The sequence below is a fragment of the Oncorhynchus mykiss genome, chromosome 18 (genome assembly GCF_013265735.2).
Source record: "Oncorhynchus mykiss isolate Arlee chromosome 18, USDA_OmykA_1.1, whole genome shotgun sequence".
NCBI lineage: Eukaryota > Metazoa > Chordata > Actinopteri > Salmoniformes > Salmonidae > Oncorhynchus > Oncorhynchus mykiss.
The window spans coordinates 27718448-27736108 of NC_048582.1; the positions used below are offsets into that span (position 1 = coordinate 27718448).

Below are 17661 nucleotides of genomic sequence, written 5' to 3' on the forward strand. Positions count from 1 at the left end.
ACTGATAGTAGCGCTCACCTTGTCTTCTCCGGACAAGCTTTTTCCCGGATGCCCCAGACAATCGGAAAGGGGATTCATCAGAGAAATAACTTTACCCCAGTCCTCAGCAGTCCAATCCCTGTACCTTTTGCAGAATATCAGTCTGTCCCTGATGTTTTTCCTGGAGAGAAGTGGCTTCTTTGCTGCCCTTCTGGACACCAGGCCATCCTCCAAAAGTCTTTGCCTCACTGTGCGTGTTGATGCACTCACACCTGCCTGCTGCCATTCCTGAACAAGCTCTGTACTGGTGGTGCCCGGATCCCGCAGCTGAATCAACTTTAGGAGACGGTCCGGCGCTTGCTGGACTTTCTTGGGCGCCCTGAAGCCTCCTTCACAACAAACCGCTCTCCTTGAAGTTCTTGATGATCCGAAAATGGATGATTTAGGTGCAATCTTACTGGCAGCAATATCCTTGCCCGTGAAGCCCCTTTTGTGCCATGCAATGATGACGGCATGTGTTTCCTTGTAGGTAACCATGGTTGACAGAGGAAGAACAATGATTCCAAGCACCACCCTCCGTTTGAAGCTTCCAGTCTGTTATTCGAACTCAATCAGCATGACAGAGTGATCTCCAGCCTTATCTTCGTCAACACTCACACCTGTGTTAATGAGAGAATCACTGACATGATGTCAGCTGGTCCTTTTGTGGCAGGGCTGAAATGCAGTGGATATGTTTTTGGGGGGATTCAGTTCATTTGCATGGCAAAGAGGGACTTTGCAATTAATTTCAATTCATCTGATCACTCTTCGTACCGTTCTGGAGTATATACAAATTATCGTCATACAAACTGAGGCAGCAGACTTTGTGAAAATTAATATTTGTGTCATTCTCAAAACTTTTGGCCACGACTGTACATGAACTGTAAATCAGTAAAATCATTGAAATTGGTGCATGTCGCATTTTTGTTCAGTGCATATGTGGGGATAGTTTAATGGCAAAAAATAAGCGGTCAAATGCATGTCCCAAAAAAATGTGGTTCCTGATCTTTGTTATATCTCTCAGATATAGGACGGAGACTTCTGAACAAACTGCCTTTAGATTTTTTGGTGACTGTGGTTCCATTTAGTGAATGCTATTCAATGCTATGGGCTAATAGCAGTAAAGCCAAATTACAATGGTTTTTTTATACTTCGGGGGGGTTTTAAGATTCCCAATAAAATAGCAAAATGGCACTTGATATGACTTTCTTAAAGCAATTCCATATAGCTTAGTAGAACCCCCCCCCCCCCAGTTGTTTTTTTAGAAAACCTTTGGTGGCATCCCTTAATCCGGGGGCCATCAAATTATTTGGAAAATAAATCTGTTAATTCAGTTATTTTGCAACGCATTTCAATGCATGCCAACAGAACCGGAACAAAGTCTCCTGCTGCGTTTCTGAATGTATCCAGTCAGCTTGAGTGCAAGACGTTTTCCAATGACTTTTTATGACTTCCACAAAATTACCCAAATTACATTACATTATGCATGGTTTGCCTGCTATGAAGTGCCGAGCCCGGGTGTGTGTATTGTTTTGGCCGGCTGATTGAAGTCGACTGGCCTGGCGTCTTGGCATAGTCCAGCTGGGCCCACAAACCTTTTCTGCGATAAATGAGCAGATGATGATGTGCAAGTAGAGATACTGGTGTGCAAAAGAGCAAAAAGTAAATAAAAACAGTATGGGGATGAGGTAGGTAGATTGGGTGGGTTATTTACAGGTGGACCAAATACAGCTGCAGCGATCGGTTAGCTGCTCAGATAGCTGATGTTTAAAGTTAGTGAGGGAAATATAAGTCTCCAGCTTCAGCTATTTTTTTTGCAATTCGTTCCAGTCACTGGGAGCAGAGAACTGGAAGGAAAGGCGGCCAAAGGAGGTGTTTGCTTTGGGGATGACCAGTGAGATATACCTGCTGGAGCGCGTGCTACGGGTGGGTGTTGTTATCATGACAAGTGAGCTGAGATAAGGTGGAGGATTACTATCATAGACTTAAGTAATGAGGGGCAGCCGACTAGAGCATACAGGTCGCAGTGGTGGGTGGTATAAGGGGCTTTGGTAACAAAACGAATGGCACTATGATAGACTGCATCCAGTTTGCTGAGTAGAGTATTGTAAGCTATTTTGTAGATGACATCGCCGTCTTCCCTACATGGCAATCGGGGGGAGCATGCAGTGCACATCCCATACCCGCTTGTCTTGAGGAATGCTCTCTGTTGTGTTGAAAGATTTAACTCATGTTGTCCTAACACATCCCTTTCCCACCTGGGCCGTAGAAACTGACGGCAGCTCCCTCTCTCGGCCAGCCTCCATTATCACCACATTGCGTGGCGACGGTGAATTTCTCCCCCAACACGTCGTCTCTGCACATGATTTACTGGCGCTCTGCAATGGCTCTAAAATAGCAGTAAACTCCCTCGAGGAGCGTATATTAAATCACTTCCACAAACGGCTTCATGTAACAACTTAACAGGCCCGGTGGAGAAGGAACAGGATGCTACATGTAGCCTAAAACCCTCCCTCCCCTTTCTTGACGCAGAGAATGTAGTGTAGGTCTGTAAGAGGGTACAAGTCCATCAACAAGCAAAGCCCAGAGAGTCAGGATGAGAAGTATCCCAAATAGCACCCCTCCCCCTATATAGTGCACTACTTTTGACCAGGCCCAGCATACAGGGCATTGGTCAAAAGTGTACTGCCATGTGGACTTTGGGACCCAACCTAGTTTTATTTCAATTAGATTTCTGTTGGCTTTTTTTTGGGGGGGGGGGTCATGGAAGCCCCCATTTAAAAACATTTTTTTTACATTGTCTTAATTTTCAAATCTCTGTATGTGCCGTTGCCCATTTCTGACCTGTTGCCAAGCTAATTTCCATAGTTACAGTACCACCATCCATTTCGCAACGAAGAAACGGAATACTAAGGCTCTAATCATAGAACGTTAAATCATCAATTCACATTTCATTAACACATTACATTATCTTCTCTTTTATTCTGGAGATCCCCTTACATAATTGTATTGTTTTATGATGGGACAGATGTGGATACAGATAAGGAGGGAGAGCGAGTGGGGCACAGAAATTATTTAAGGAATAGACAGTTGGCCGAGCCGGGACTCAAACACCCATCTCCATGTGTGGTCCGGATTTGGGAGCGTTAACGCTGCGCCAGACTCCGGCGCACCACTTCACATTTCTATGTGGAACTGTGTTCATTGGTTAACATAAGCCTCATATTTACTTTCCACTTCTAGGCATGAGTCAGATGACTACTTCGCTAACACAACAGATAGCCTACTCATAGGCCTAATCATTAGGCCTATTGTAATGCTATTCACTCGTTTCTGTACAGCATATGCATGAATAAATCAACTTATGTAGAGAAAAATAGTTGTTGTCCTATGGAGATCTCATAGCGATTATGGTGCTGGCAATTGAATTGCTTTTTTAAAATGAACTAACATCACCCACCTATAATCATCATTGTGTTCCCCATTAACTGTACAATGACAGCCTGTGTTTGTGGCTTGTTTTCCTTTTCCTGTATATAAATGGATGAATGTGAACTAACTAGCTTCAGTACTATAATCATTGTGATCCCAGATGAGCTGTGTAATGACAGTTATATTGTGTGGTTTATTTCCCCTGCAGCCCACACGCCAGACAACAGCTTCCTGGGCTTTGTGGTGGAGCAACACCTGAATGCCAGCGACATCCGCCATATTGACGAAGTCAAGCGGCAGAACCAGTCGCTGGTCTACGGCAAGGTGGACAACTTCTGGAAGGTACGGCGCTTCAGCTTGTGTATCCCGTGGCATGGCCAAGGTTTTGCGTTAAACTCCGGCAGTGTTCAAATTAAACATTCACTCTTGGGGGTGCCTAATGTGTCTTGGTGTTGTCTGACGTTGAAATCTGATCACCCTCATACTTAAAATGTATGTATGCACTCACTGTTGCTTTGGGAAAATGTGTCTGCTACATAGCATGTATTATAATGTTATTTACATTGTGTACAAACTCTGCTCAGCTCTTAGTTATTTGGGAGCAGTGGTAACGTTTTGTCGTGGACAAAAATATATGCTTTTGTCTACATCAACATTGAGGGTGAAGCTGAATATGGTAGAGTAGTGTTCTTCAGTTGGAATTTTGAATATCATGTCACCAACTGGAGACTCTCCTTGTTTAGAACAACAAATTATACGTGATCTAGTTCCCAGACATCAACACTACTAGAATAGAGCTCAAAGAGAAGGAAGTGCTGCTCAGTTGAGTTCAATAGGAAACTGGTCCCATCCCTTGATCACAGGGAAATAGACAACACTGTGGATGCTTTTAAGGAGACTGTAGTGACTGAAGTGACAGTGTCCACTGAGCCTTGCTTTGTACAGAATGCCTTTCAAGATGAAAGCACCAGACACGCTACACCATAAATTCTTGGGACCCGGTATATGGAATCTATTGTAACCCAGTTCCTTAACTCTTGAAAGAATTTCACTGGAACACTTTGAAAACCTTGGGCAAAGTTTTTTGGGAGATTTAATGGAGACTAGTAGTATTCCTTTAGAAACCATATTCCTGAGTTTATTATTATTATGTTGATAAATAGTTGATTTCAGCTCTACTCACTGATTAGTTATAATATATTCCAACTCAGACTCTGTTGTGCAGAGGCATTGTCGCAGGGATTATTTCATCTAAGACATAAAGGGTTTAGAGATTGTAGCTACACCAGCCACAAGCGTTTTGCGTGCGATTCGCTCGTTGGCACATTACACATTGTTGGATTACTGCCTACTCTGTATGTCTTGGTGAGATTTGATAAGGGCTGCGATGATGACAAACATTGTAAAGAAGCCGGTTGGAACATTTTAAGCCAGCCATCTTTCGGAGGTCTAACACACAGGGTGTGCATCCCAAATGGGCCCTGGCCAAAAGTACTGCACTATAAAGGGAATAGGGTGCCATTTTGGACGCAACCAGCGGAACTCAGGCGGAAGCAGATTCTACAAACAAAAAAGCAGAGGTCATTTCAGATCTGTGGCGAACAACGCCTAGCTTTTATCATAATCAGCTGACACATAGTCTGCAGATGAGAGTTGTGAGATACCAGTCATGCCACCCACAACCCAACCTGGTCATCCCGGTTAAGGGACCTGGGTTCAAATAGTATTTATTTTCTCTCAAAGGTGTATTAGATTGAGCCTGGTGTACCAGATGCGCAGGGTTTGCACTTTTGGGACTATTCGATTGGTGCCATTGCGCCAGGTCATTCAACAACAAATGCTATTTGAACTCAGGTCTGTGACCACACAAAGAAATGACCATGTCTTGCAGAACCAGCATCCACACACAACACTTATGTCTAACACAACAGGCCTATATTAACCATGTAGTGCGGCTTGCCACACACCCTCTCAAACCCGCATGCGGCACAGCACAGTAGGCCATTTAGTCTCTCTTAAAGGGCAGAGTGCCAAACTCCCATCACTTCTCCTTGAAAAACATTAGCAGCTAATCAGTCACCCCGTCGTGTTCATTGCCTCAGTTTTTAATTAAACAGCCATTTCAGAGGAGTCTGGTAATGAATGAACATGAGAAGAAAAGGCCTCCCTCGCACTTTCCCTCCCTGAATCTGCGGGGGCTGGCTGCAGTGCCTTGTGAGGGACTACTGTGATGTCACGAGACCTGATCGGCTATTTGCTTTTCATCAAGGAAACCAGGAAACAGCCTTTCAACTCCCTCATATCTTGGGATTGTGGTATTTACTGCTCCCTACAAGGCTAGAACATGATGAGGGGTGGGTGTACAAAAATAAGAGGTCAGAGATCCTGTGTAGTGAGACATCTAGTACCAAGTACCTTTGCGACTTTAACAACATTCAGGGACCAAACAAACATCATTGCCTCCAATCGCTTTGTCTCTGATGGTCATTTGTTTTTCCCATGTAATGTCACACAGAACCCAGAAGCTCTTCACTAAGGGGAATATTCCCTGTCTCTTATCAGTATGCTGAAGTGCACCGCTAGCTTCTCTCTTCCCCTCTCTGCAGGTGTGTGAATGGAGCCGTTTGCGTCCCAAATGGCACCCTGGTCCAAAGTAGTGCGCTATGTAGGGAATAGGGTGCCATTTGTGGTGCAGCAATTGTGTGCGGAGGTCTGATTTATAACGGGTACAGAATGGACGGTAATTGCTGTATCCATATAGGAGAGATTTATCGGCTTTATGAGTGGCTTTAAATGTAATTAGGCACAGCAGAGGAGGCATCTGTCTGCCGTTACTGTGTGGTCTACATACTCAAGCACAACTTTCAGATCATTTCACCGGCAAACTCTAATGAGAATAATCCACTATTCTTGCTGTCTGGAGTGCCTCCATGCGTACCGCTGCTCTCGTGCTAGTAAATGTGTTGCCGAAGTATTAAATCTCAATTAGAGCAAAATGTATAATTTATTACTTAGGCTACACAATGGTTTTGATTTGAGTTAATGAATTTAAAAAAAGGTCTGGTATGATTTGGTAGTAGTTAACTGCAATGGAAGATGAAGTAAAGGTAGGCTGTTAAGTTCCTGCATTGGAGTTATCATAGTTATCAAGGTGCCATTTCCATAACATCAACCTTCAGTCCTACTTTTCCCTATGAACATACAGTTGAAGTCTGAAGTTTATCTTAGACAAATACATTTAAACTCAGTTTCACAATTCCTGACATTTAATCCTAGTAAAAATTACCTGTTTTAGGTCAGTTAGGATCTTTTATTTCATCACATTCCCAGTTGGTCAGAAGTTTACATACACTCAATTATTATTTGGTAGCATTGCCTTTAAATTGTTTAACTTGGGTCAAATTTTTCAGGTAGCCTTCCACAAGCTTGGGTGAATTCCTCCTTACAGAGCTGGTGTAACTGAGTCAGGTTTGTAGGCCTCCTTGCTCGCACACACTTTCAGTTCTGCCCACAAATTTTCTATAGGGTTGAGGTCAGGGCTTTGTGATGGCCACTCCAATACCTTTACTTTGTTTTCCTCAAGCCATTTTGCCACAATTTTGGAAGTATGCTTGGGGTCATTATCCATTTGGAAGACCCATTTGCGGCCAAGCTTTAACTTCCTTACTGATATCTTGAGATGTTGCTTCAATATATCCACATAATTCTCCTACCTCATGATGCCATCTATTTTGTGAAGTGCACCAGACCCTTCTGCAGCAAAGCACCCACACACATGATTCTGCCACCCTGTGCTTCAAGGTTGGTATGGTGTTCTTCAGCTTTTAAGCCTCCCCCTTTTTCCTACAAACGTAACGATGGTCATTATGGCCAAACAGTTCTATTTTTGTTTCATCAGACCAGAGGACATTTCTCCAAAAAGTACGATCTTTGTCCCCATGTGCAGTTGAAAACCGTAGTCTGGCTTTTTAATGGCGGTCTTGGAGCAGTGGCTTCTTCCTTGCTGAGCGGCCTTTTAGGTTATGTCGATATGGGACTCGTTTTACTGTGGATATAGATACTTTTGTACCTGTTTCCTCCAGCATCATCACAAGGTCCTTTGCTGTTGTTCTGGGATTGATTTGCACTTTTCGCACCAAAGTAGGTTCATCTCCAGGAGACAGATCGCGTCACCTTCCTGAGCAGTATGATGGCTGCGTGGTCCCATGGTGTTTATACTTGCATACTTGATAAAGGAATGTATATGTTTAAAGTAATGACTAAAGAATTCCACCCTGAAACGTATTTAACGGTGTGAAATGTATTAGAATTATAAGACTGTCTAATTCTCTTGACAACTTGGTCCTTCGAGCCGGATCTCAATACCTGTTTCTGTCGTCCCATGGGAGTGCCGAAAACCGTGCACGGGCAGATCAGAGATCTGTAGATTAAAGACCTGGCCCCATTCTGAGGGTTATTTACAGGCCGATGGCGAACTGGTACACGACAGAAACGGTGACGAGATCCAACCAAAATTTGAATCTCAGCTGCAAGGATAAGGTCAGTAATCTTTATTCATTAGTTTTGGGGTTAACCTCTCTAGGGTACATGGGACGGTAGCGTTCCACCTCGTCAACAGCCAATGAACATGCAGGGTGCCAAATTCAAATCCCATAATTAAAATTCCGCAAACATACATGTTCAGTGGGGCAAAAAAGCATTTAGTCAGCCACCAATTGTGCAAGTTCTCCCACTTAAAAAGAGAGCCAGAAATCTTGCTTGTTTGTAGGTGACCAAATACTTATTTTCCACCATAATTTGCAAATAAATTCATTAAAAATCCTACAATGTGATTTTCTGGATTTTTTTTTTTTTTTCTCATTTTGTCTGTCATAGTGGAAGTGTACCTATGATGAAAATTACAGGCCTCTCATCTTTTTAAGTGGGAGTACTTGCACAATTGGTGGCTGACTAAATACTTTTTTGCCCCACTGTATTTTACACCATTTTAAAGATACACTTGTTGTAAATCCAGCCACAGTGTACGATTTCAAAAAGGCTTTACGACTAAAGTAAACCAAAAGATTGTTAGGTCAGAGCCAAGTCACAGAAAAACACAGCCATTTTTCCAGCCAAAGAGAGGAGTCACAAAAAGCAGAAATATAGATCAAATGAATCATTAACCTTTGATCTTCATCAGATGACATTCATAGAACTTCATGTTACACAATACATGTATGTTTTGTTCGGTAAAGTTTATATTTATATCCAAAAATCAGAGTTTACATTGGCGCGTTATGTTCAGTAGTTCCAAAACATCTGTTGATTTTGCAGAGAGCCACATCAATTTACAGAAATACTCATAATAAACATTGATAAAAGATACAACTGTTATGCATGGAATTTTAGATCCACTTCTCCTTAATGCAACCGCTGTGTCAGATTTTTTAAAAAACTTTTACGGAAAAAGCACACCATGCAATAATCTGAGTACGGCACTCAGAGACAAAAGATTGCTGCCATGGTTCAGTTAGACATTTTGGCAGGATGACTCATGTAAAAAATAAAAACAATTAAATTAAAAAAGTGCTTAAAATGTACTTTAATGGACTGAATTAAATTCCTCTAGTGCATTAGTCAAAATAGTGGGAAAGGGTTGATTCTTAAAACTAACAGTATTGATTTGTATCGGGTATACCGTCCATATAATCTAATGTAGAGAAAGTTTAAATAGAAAATATCTATTTTAGTGTTGAAATGTATATTATGGCCCAAAATGGAGAAAGGGGTACGGGTTCACTGAATGTTTAGACACAGATCAGTTAGAAGCCATGATCATACAAATGCATAAGAATTGCAGGGATAATGAGGGAAAACAGCAGGTAGAAGGATTAGACACAGCCAGGGTGCGGCTAGCTGAAGCTAAAAAGAGAACTGAGGGAGCAAAGGAAAAGGAAGTAACTAAGAAAGAAGAAGTAACTAGCCAAGAGTATCTAATGGCCACTCTAGGAGAGATAGCCGAGAAGGGTGGAGGTGAGAAAAGACAAAGAACTTTGAAGAGAGAAGACAGAGAGGGACCTAAATGTTACAACTGTAGCAAGCCAGGACATTGGCCAAGGAGTGTGAGGAACCATGCATGCGCTGCGATAAGGTGGGCCACAATCACAGAGACTGTAGAAAGAATAAGGACAGGGGACAAAGGCAAGAACAGAGAGAAAAAGGTCAGGCGTCCACAACCAGACTCAGAAGAGGAAAAGAACAGAAAGGAGCAGAGTATCTAATAGTAACTATTGTGGTAATTGTAGATAAACATAAAGGAGGCTTTAAAGGGGAAGAGACCCAAGAGACAAGGGAAAAAATGGACAGGGTCAGACGATAGAAAGTGTTTCAATTGCGATAAGACAGGACATCTCGCCCGGGAGTGTAAGGATCCCTGTAAACATTGTGACTGAGCAGAACACTACCACCGAAACTGCAAACATAAGGGGAAGGACAGGCGCGACAATAGAGCGAGAAAGAGAGAGACAGAGACAACGAGAGCAGAGAGATATGGATATGAGACAGCACCAACTTTTTATTAAATATCACTGATTCCTTACGCTGAGAAATGTACTACATTTGCTACAGGAAAAAAAGGTTATTGACAGTGCTATTGTTTGTACAGATGAATGTGGTACCTTCAGGCATTTGTAAATTGCTTCCAAGGATGAACCAGACTCGTGGAGGTCTACAATGTTTTTTCTGAGGGCTTGGCTGATTTATTTTGATTTTCCCATAATGTCAAGCAAAGAGGCACTGAGTTTGAAGGTAGGCCTTGAAATACATCCACAGGTACACCTCCAATTGATTCTCAAACGATGTCAATTAGCCTATCAGAAGCTTCTAAAGCCATGACATAATTTTCTGGAATTTTCCAAGCTGTTTAAAGGCACAGTCAACTTAGTGTACGTAAACTTCTGACCCACTGGAATTGTGATACAGTGAATTATAAGTGAAATAATCTGTCTGTAAACAATTTTTGAAAGAATGACTTGTGTCATACACAAAGTAGATGTCCTAACCGACTTGCCAAAACCATAGTTTGTTAACAAGAAATTGGTGGAGTGGTTGAAAAATGGGTTTTAATGATTCCAACCTAAGTGTATGTAAACTTCCGACTTCAGCTGTAGGTGTCATTTGAGACGGGGGGGTGTACTACATTATACAACGGGGTGGTTCTAATCGTCAATGCTAATTGGTTAAAACCGTATTCTAGCCGGTGTCTATTCCACAAGTTAACTCCTGCCAAGGCTATGATGTTGAAATGCCTATTTACTGTTCCATCTCACTGACCAATCCACTGTCTCATCAGCCCAACCAGAGAATTTATAAATTTGATCTCTACTGTAAAAAAAAAACATCTTGACATCATCTCCCCTTCCTTTTCGACTAGCCTTTGGTTTTCAACAGCAGATATTTGTATAAACCTTGCTGTCTGTCTCCGACCTTTGCAACATGGTTTCAATATTGAAATTCAATCTCCACTGTCCCATTGAGAATTACCGTGAAAGGACAAGACATACCGCTTCATGAAATCATGAATCGGCATAATTTTATGGATATATATACAAAGAAATGTCAATAGGTCAAACGAAATGAAATTGTCCTGCTGAAAAGTGAATTAATCTCCCAGTGTCTGCTAGAAAGCAGACTGAACCAGGATTTCTTTTAGGATTTTACCTGTGCTTAGCTCAATTCCGTTTATTTTTTATCCTGAAAACCACCCCACCCAAGTGCTTAACAATTACAAGCATGCCCATAACATGATATAGCCACCACTATGCTTGAAAATATGGAGAGTGGTACTCCGTAATGTGTTGTATTGAATTTGCACCGAAGTTAACACTTTGTATTCAGGACAAAAAGTGAATTGCTTTGCCACATTCTTTGCAGTATTACTTTAGTGCCTTGTTGCCAACAGGATGCATGTTTTGAAATGTATAGACTTACTTTTTTCACTCTGTTAAGTTAGTATTGTGTAGTAGCTAAACTGAGGATGGCTCAACATCACTTTTCTCCTATCACAGCCATTAAACTCTGTTACTGTTTTAAAGGAGGCCTGTATCTTTGTAGTGACTGGGTATATTAATACACCATCCAAAGTGTAATTAATATCTTCATCATGCTGAAAGGGATTCAATGTCTGCTATTTTTTTTTACGTATCTACCAACAGGTGCCCTTTGTGAGGCATTGGAAAACAGCCCTGGTCTTTGTGGTTGAATCTGTCTTTGTATGTGTGGGGTACAGAGAGGAGGTAGTCATTCAAAAACCATGTTAAACACTATTATTGCACACAGTGAGTCCATGCAACTTATTATGTGACTTGTTAAGCAAATGTTTACGCCTGAACTTATTTAGGCTTGCCATAACAAAGGGTTGAATACTTATTGACTCAAAACATTTCAGCTTTTCATTTTTAATGAATTTGTTTTAAATATATTGGCACGGTTAACCGGACCTCGACTTTAACTTGGGTCCAACAACACTCGTGCCAATATATCCTCAACACTGGCTTCTCTGGCATTATCACTTAAATATCTTACTCCTCAAGTGCACAATGGCAGTAGGTAGCACGTGGAATACTGATGCATTTGGCTGCTGGCTCACTCCCTTTACATTGTCCAGGTCAGCCATGGGATGTGAACCAGCAACCCTCAGGTTAATAGCCCTAAACAACCCCACCAACAGTGTCCAAGAGCTGCAATGCAAACTGGTTGAATCTACCAAGTCATCTCGAACAGTCACAGACATGTTTGAAGTGGGAGAGGGAAGGTGATAACCGAGCAGCCAAAAAGCAGGCCTCACAAGGAGCCGTTGCCACGGCAACCCGGCTTGAGCCGAGCACACTCACCGAGGCAGAATGAAGGGTGACTGTTGGTTGCGGCTCTGCGCACTCTGATACAGCAGTTGTTTGAGTCTTGTTGTTGTGAGATTAGGTGGTTGAGGCTGTGTGAGTTTTGGAGGTCCTGGGCTGGCGTGATTACACGTGGTCTGCGGATTCTCTAAAACGACGTGCCACACCTGTCAGATGGATGGATTAATTTGGCAAATGAGAAATACTCATTAACAGTTTGAAACAATTTTGTGCACAAAATTTGAGAGAAATATGCTTTGTGCATATGGAACATTTCTGTGATCTTTTATTTCAGCTCATGAATCATGCGACCAATACTTTACATGTTGCGTTTATATTTTTATTCAGAATAGAAAGTGCGGTGAGAATATAGACAGCGAGAGGGTGGGTGAGAAAAAGAGAGGAAGAGAGAAAGATGGAGAGTTAGGGAAGGAGAGACGGCGGGAGGGTGTGAACATGGAGATGGAGAGAGAAAGTTAGACAGAGAGAGAGGGAGGGAGAGATATAAAAAAGAAACACCGGTCCCCCTGGCCTTAGATCAGGGGAGGATGACACTGGTGTTTGAAATGCTAATGTTGGCTGACAGACAGCGCCCACAGTCCTCCCAGTGCACAAAGATCCATCAATGTAACCCTGACATGTTTTTCCTCACTGAGCCACTCACAGACACGCTAGGGCGCATACACTAGCGTGAGCACTCGCACACGTACAAATACTCAGGCTTACAAACAAACCCACACATATTCTTCTAGCTGTACAGAAAAACTCACTGAAATATAGGCTACATCCAGGCTGTATCACCACCGGTCGTGATTGGGAGTCCCATAGGGCGGCGCACAATTGGCCCAGCGTCGTCCGGGTTTGGCCGATGTAGGCCGTCGTTGTAAAACAAGAATTCCTTCTTAACTGACTTGCCTAGTTAAATAAAAAGAACACACGACTGATGAATCAGGAACAGACTTACAAACGTACCAAGATACGGTATCTGGAGATTCCAAGGGCCGTGATTCTCTACAACTGAATGCAGTTCTATTTTATAGAACAAAAAAATGCTGGATAGTGAACAATGCCGGAAAAGCCTTTGTGCAAACAAACTTCCAATCAAATATTTTACATTGTTTACTATCCAGCATCAACAAATTTTTGTTCTATAGTATTTCATCCCATGATCAAAGAGCAACTCATGGATGAACTATAAACCAAAGAAGTGCTCCTTTGCGGTTCTATTTTAATTGGATTCAATGAAGCTCATAACCCATTACAAATGATTTAGCGTAAGGTCATATTGCCCCTGTGAGAGTACATGGGTTGTATTCACACTTGGTAGGTTCTCTCCACTGCCAGAATAATCTGCTCCAGTATCGCAACACATGCTGGTGAGCCCTGCATAACACGAGGGCCTCTTCGGCTTAGCTCAATGGGCTAACGCAGTCTTGTCAAACAATACAAAACCTCAGAAAGGGAAAGAGGGATACCTAGTCAGTTCTACAACTGAATGCATTCAACTGAAATGTGTCTTCCGCATTTAACCCAACTCCAGAACACATTCACACACACATACTTTTCCAGGTGATTTACAATGTAATAAAAGCCTATCCTCTCTCGTTTTGATCATCTGCCCCAAGCTGATGTACTGGTTTGATTATTTCCCTAATACTACTCCCCGTAAAAGCTAAGGAAGGCAGTGAATCAGCTTCCTCACCAAAGTCAGCCTGACATCATGTTGTCTTCATTATCTTGGTCCTCGGGTCAATGTCCCTCAGTTTTCATTTACAGGTGGGAGGCACACAAGTGCTTGCGCGCACACACATACTCGCATTTGCACACTAGCGTAGACACTCTCACACAAACACACACACTGAGAGGATTTTTCTGAACAACACAGAAGGTATGAGTTACTTACAATAAACCAGCGTGTCCTCATTCCAGAAACACACTGAACTGGAATAATGTTCTTTAAGAACCTTTTATGGAGTGAGATTAGACTCTTAATTTGGTAAATATACAGTACCAGTCAGAAGTTTGGACACACCTACTCATTCAAGGGTTTTTCTTTATTTTTACTGTTTTCTACGTTTGTAGAATAATAGTAAAGACATCAAAACTAACACATATAGAATAATGGAGTTACCAAAAAAGTGATATATTTTAGATTCTTCAAAGTAGCCACCCTTTGCCTGGATGACAGTTTTGCACACTCTTGGCAATTGGAGGGTGTGTCAAGGCACTCAGTCACTACAAAGATACGGGTGTCCTTCCTAACTCAGTTACCGGAGAGGAAGGAAACTACTCAGGGATTTCACCATTACGCCAATGGTGACTTTAAAACATTTATAGAGTTTAATGGCTGTGATGGGAGAAAACTGAGGATGGATCAACAACATTGTAGTTACTCCACAATACTACCCTAATTGGCATAGTAAAAGAAGGAAGCATGTATGGAATACAAATATTCCAAAACATACATCCTGTTTGCAACAAGGCACTAAAGTAGTACTGTAAAAAAATGTGGCAAGCAAATCACTTTTTATCCTGAATATAAAGTGTTTTGTTTGGGGCAAATACAATACAACACATTACATATTTTCCAGCATAGTGGTGGCTGCATCATCGTTATGGGTATGGTTGTAATGATTAAAATAAACTGAATGGAGCTAAGCACAGGCAAACTCCAGACACTGGGAGATTAATTCACCTTTCAGCAGGACAATTTACAACTATTGGATGTGCAATTACACGTTCAAATTTGCTTGTGGATCTGTATTTGTTCTTTACAGAATTTTCAGACTCTCTTTCTACTGGTTTTATGTTGTACAATCCACAAATGTGGCTATAGTGTCCATATTAGGACGCCCTCAGTCTATGCACGAGATGACTGTCCTTTCCTCCTTTCTTAGATCCCTTTCCTCATTTTCTTTCCTAGATCCCTTTCCTCCTATGATATCTCCCTTTTCTTTCCTCCTTTCCTCCCCTCCTTTGCTTTTCAGTTTTTTCTAGTGAATGATCCTGAGTGGCCGATTTTACAGTTTTGACTTAAATCTGCTTGAAAATATATGGCAAGACAACCAACTTGATAGAGCTTGAAGAATTTTGATTAAAAAATAATGGGCAAATGTTGCACAATCCACAGTCTTAGACACGTACCCCAAAAGACTAAAGGTGTTTCTAACATGCATTGGCTCATGGGGGTAAATACTTATTTTATCAAGATATAGCAATGTTTTATTTTTCTTCATCTTTGACTATATAGAGTATTTTGTGTAGATCATTGACAAAAAATAACTGAATCCATCCAAGACTATAGATCAAGACCAACTAGAAAGCATGCACACACATTTATCACAAACATTTGTCCTAAGAAAATAGTTACGCTAATCAAAAATGAAGATGTGTCAAAAACCGTATCCATCTTGAGAAAATAGGCCTAGCTGTATGATATCTTCACGTATACATAGCGAATGCCTTTTTTGTGATGACCATCCTCAACCAACGCTTTACATGTTTCAACTGACTGGATTTCTCAGAAAAACAGCACAGAAGGTATGAGTGACCCTCCAGTCATTAATAAACCAAACCAGTTAAGCGAGTGTAAGCTATAGTGTTGCTATCGCAAACACCTCATTCCAGTCCTCACATACCGACAGCAGACCTGCGGACATGACCCCTCGTCCCTAGAGAAAGTTCCGCTCCGGTTCAAGTACATGTGTATTTGTATTTGAAATACTTATTGTCTGTGTATTTGAGTATTTTTCAAATGTGGCCAAATTATTATTTTTTAAATGATTTCCTATATATAGCCTACTATTTTAAACTATTTTGAAATACTTGTTTCCAAATACGTTACTTCAAATACCCCTATGACCAAACAGACCTGGGTTCAAATTCATGGAGTATTTAAATATTTGTATTTAAAAATGCACAGACAAATATATGCCAATACTTTCAAAGTGTATTTCCAAATGCATTCCAATACGACTTACTTCAAATACAAAAATATCCAAAATACTTAATTCGAAATGTCTTTGAAAATAATTGGGCTAGACTACAAACAGCTGAGCCCTAGCCTGTAGGCATACTACTGGCCTAAACAGCCCTCACCCCCTTAGGCATGGCACTGAGAATGAACAATCAGTCTGCACTGCGGTAACATTGTGGGATTCACTGTTGTAATCACATATCATCATCATCATCATTTCCATACTTTTGCCATTCTAGTGTGTGTACGTACATATGCACGTGTGCGTGTGTGTACACAATCCACTCCTTCCTACTCTCTACTCTTCTACCGTAACCTTCCTCTAACCCTCCACCCAAGCCCCAGCTCTCTGGGGTACACATATTAGAGAGTAGACATTTCACCATCTAATTACAGGTAGTCACCTCCACCCTGCCTGGATCTCTGCTCTCTCTAAGTCTGAGAACCAAACGGCAACCTGTTCCCTTTATAGTGCACTACTGTTGACCAAGGCCTATTGGGCTTTGGTCAAAAGTAGTGCACTATATAGGGAATAGGGTGCCATTTGGGACTCAGACTCTAAGGCTCCCATTACAACGGGCTGCCAGGAGGCATCTGATAGGGCATCCCTAGGGGCCGGGCGACTGGCCTGTGTAAGACACACTCAAAGGAGAGCCTGATGTACTGTAGTCACTCCACTGTTCTCCTTCCTGTTCCTAAAGCTAACAAAGGATGCTGTGTGCGCTGGAGACATTCTGTATCAGCCTGCTTTGCACAGAAAGAATTAGCTTGTAGGCAGGTTGATTTGTTTTTGGAATGTTTAGAATATGGATTTTCATAGAAGGTCGAATTTTTTGGGGGAACGTTGTCTAAGTTATTGAGTTGTTAACTGTTTATAATATTGTTTTGTGTTGGACTTAGAAGGTCAAACGATGCTGGAGACATAGCTACTACTCTGTGCTAGAGGTCTTCACGGATCTACCCGACCCGATTACCCTTGATCCGACCCTGGATCCAGAATGTTGTAGTTCAACCTCAGATCCCTGTGTGAAAATATGTGAAATACTGACCAGATCCTAAATTATATTTGAAGAGTTTAGTTCCTAAACAACAAATGCACATTTCATACATTTAAGGTTTATTATCTTTAATGATTGTTAGTGGGTCCCCTTTCATCAATCCAAATATGTCAGAATATAATTTGGTGTCAACTGCATTTTCGCTTCATGAAAACGAGCCACTGCGGGAAAAATAGGCTACTGTTGTGGGAGAGGAGAAGGACGCAGTGGAAAATAGTGATTAGCCTTATAGGGAAAGGGTTGAATGCCTTCAACTAAAATGTGTCTTCCACGTTTAACCCAACCCCTCTGAATCAAGGCTGCG

General features: G+C 41.6%; 1 protein-coding gene across 3 annotated transcripts in view; it reads left to right on the plus strand.

The window, feature by feature from the left end:
• The window catches only part of LOC110495947 (alpha-1,6-mannosylglycoprotein 6-beta-N-acetylglucosaminyltransferase A), a 120584-nt gene that overhangs the window by 88971 nt on the left and 13952 nt on the right, over nucleotides 1–17661 (plus strand). For all 3 annotated transcript variants that reach the window (XM_036952457.1, XM_021571491.2, XM_021571492.2), the window contains one exon: nucleotides 3659–3792. In XM_036952457.1, the coding sequence (XP_036808352.1) occupies nucleotides 3659–3792 (134 nt within the window). The remainder of the gene's footprint in view (nucleotides 1–3658; nucleotides 3793–17661) is intronic.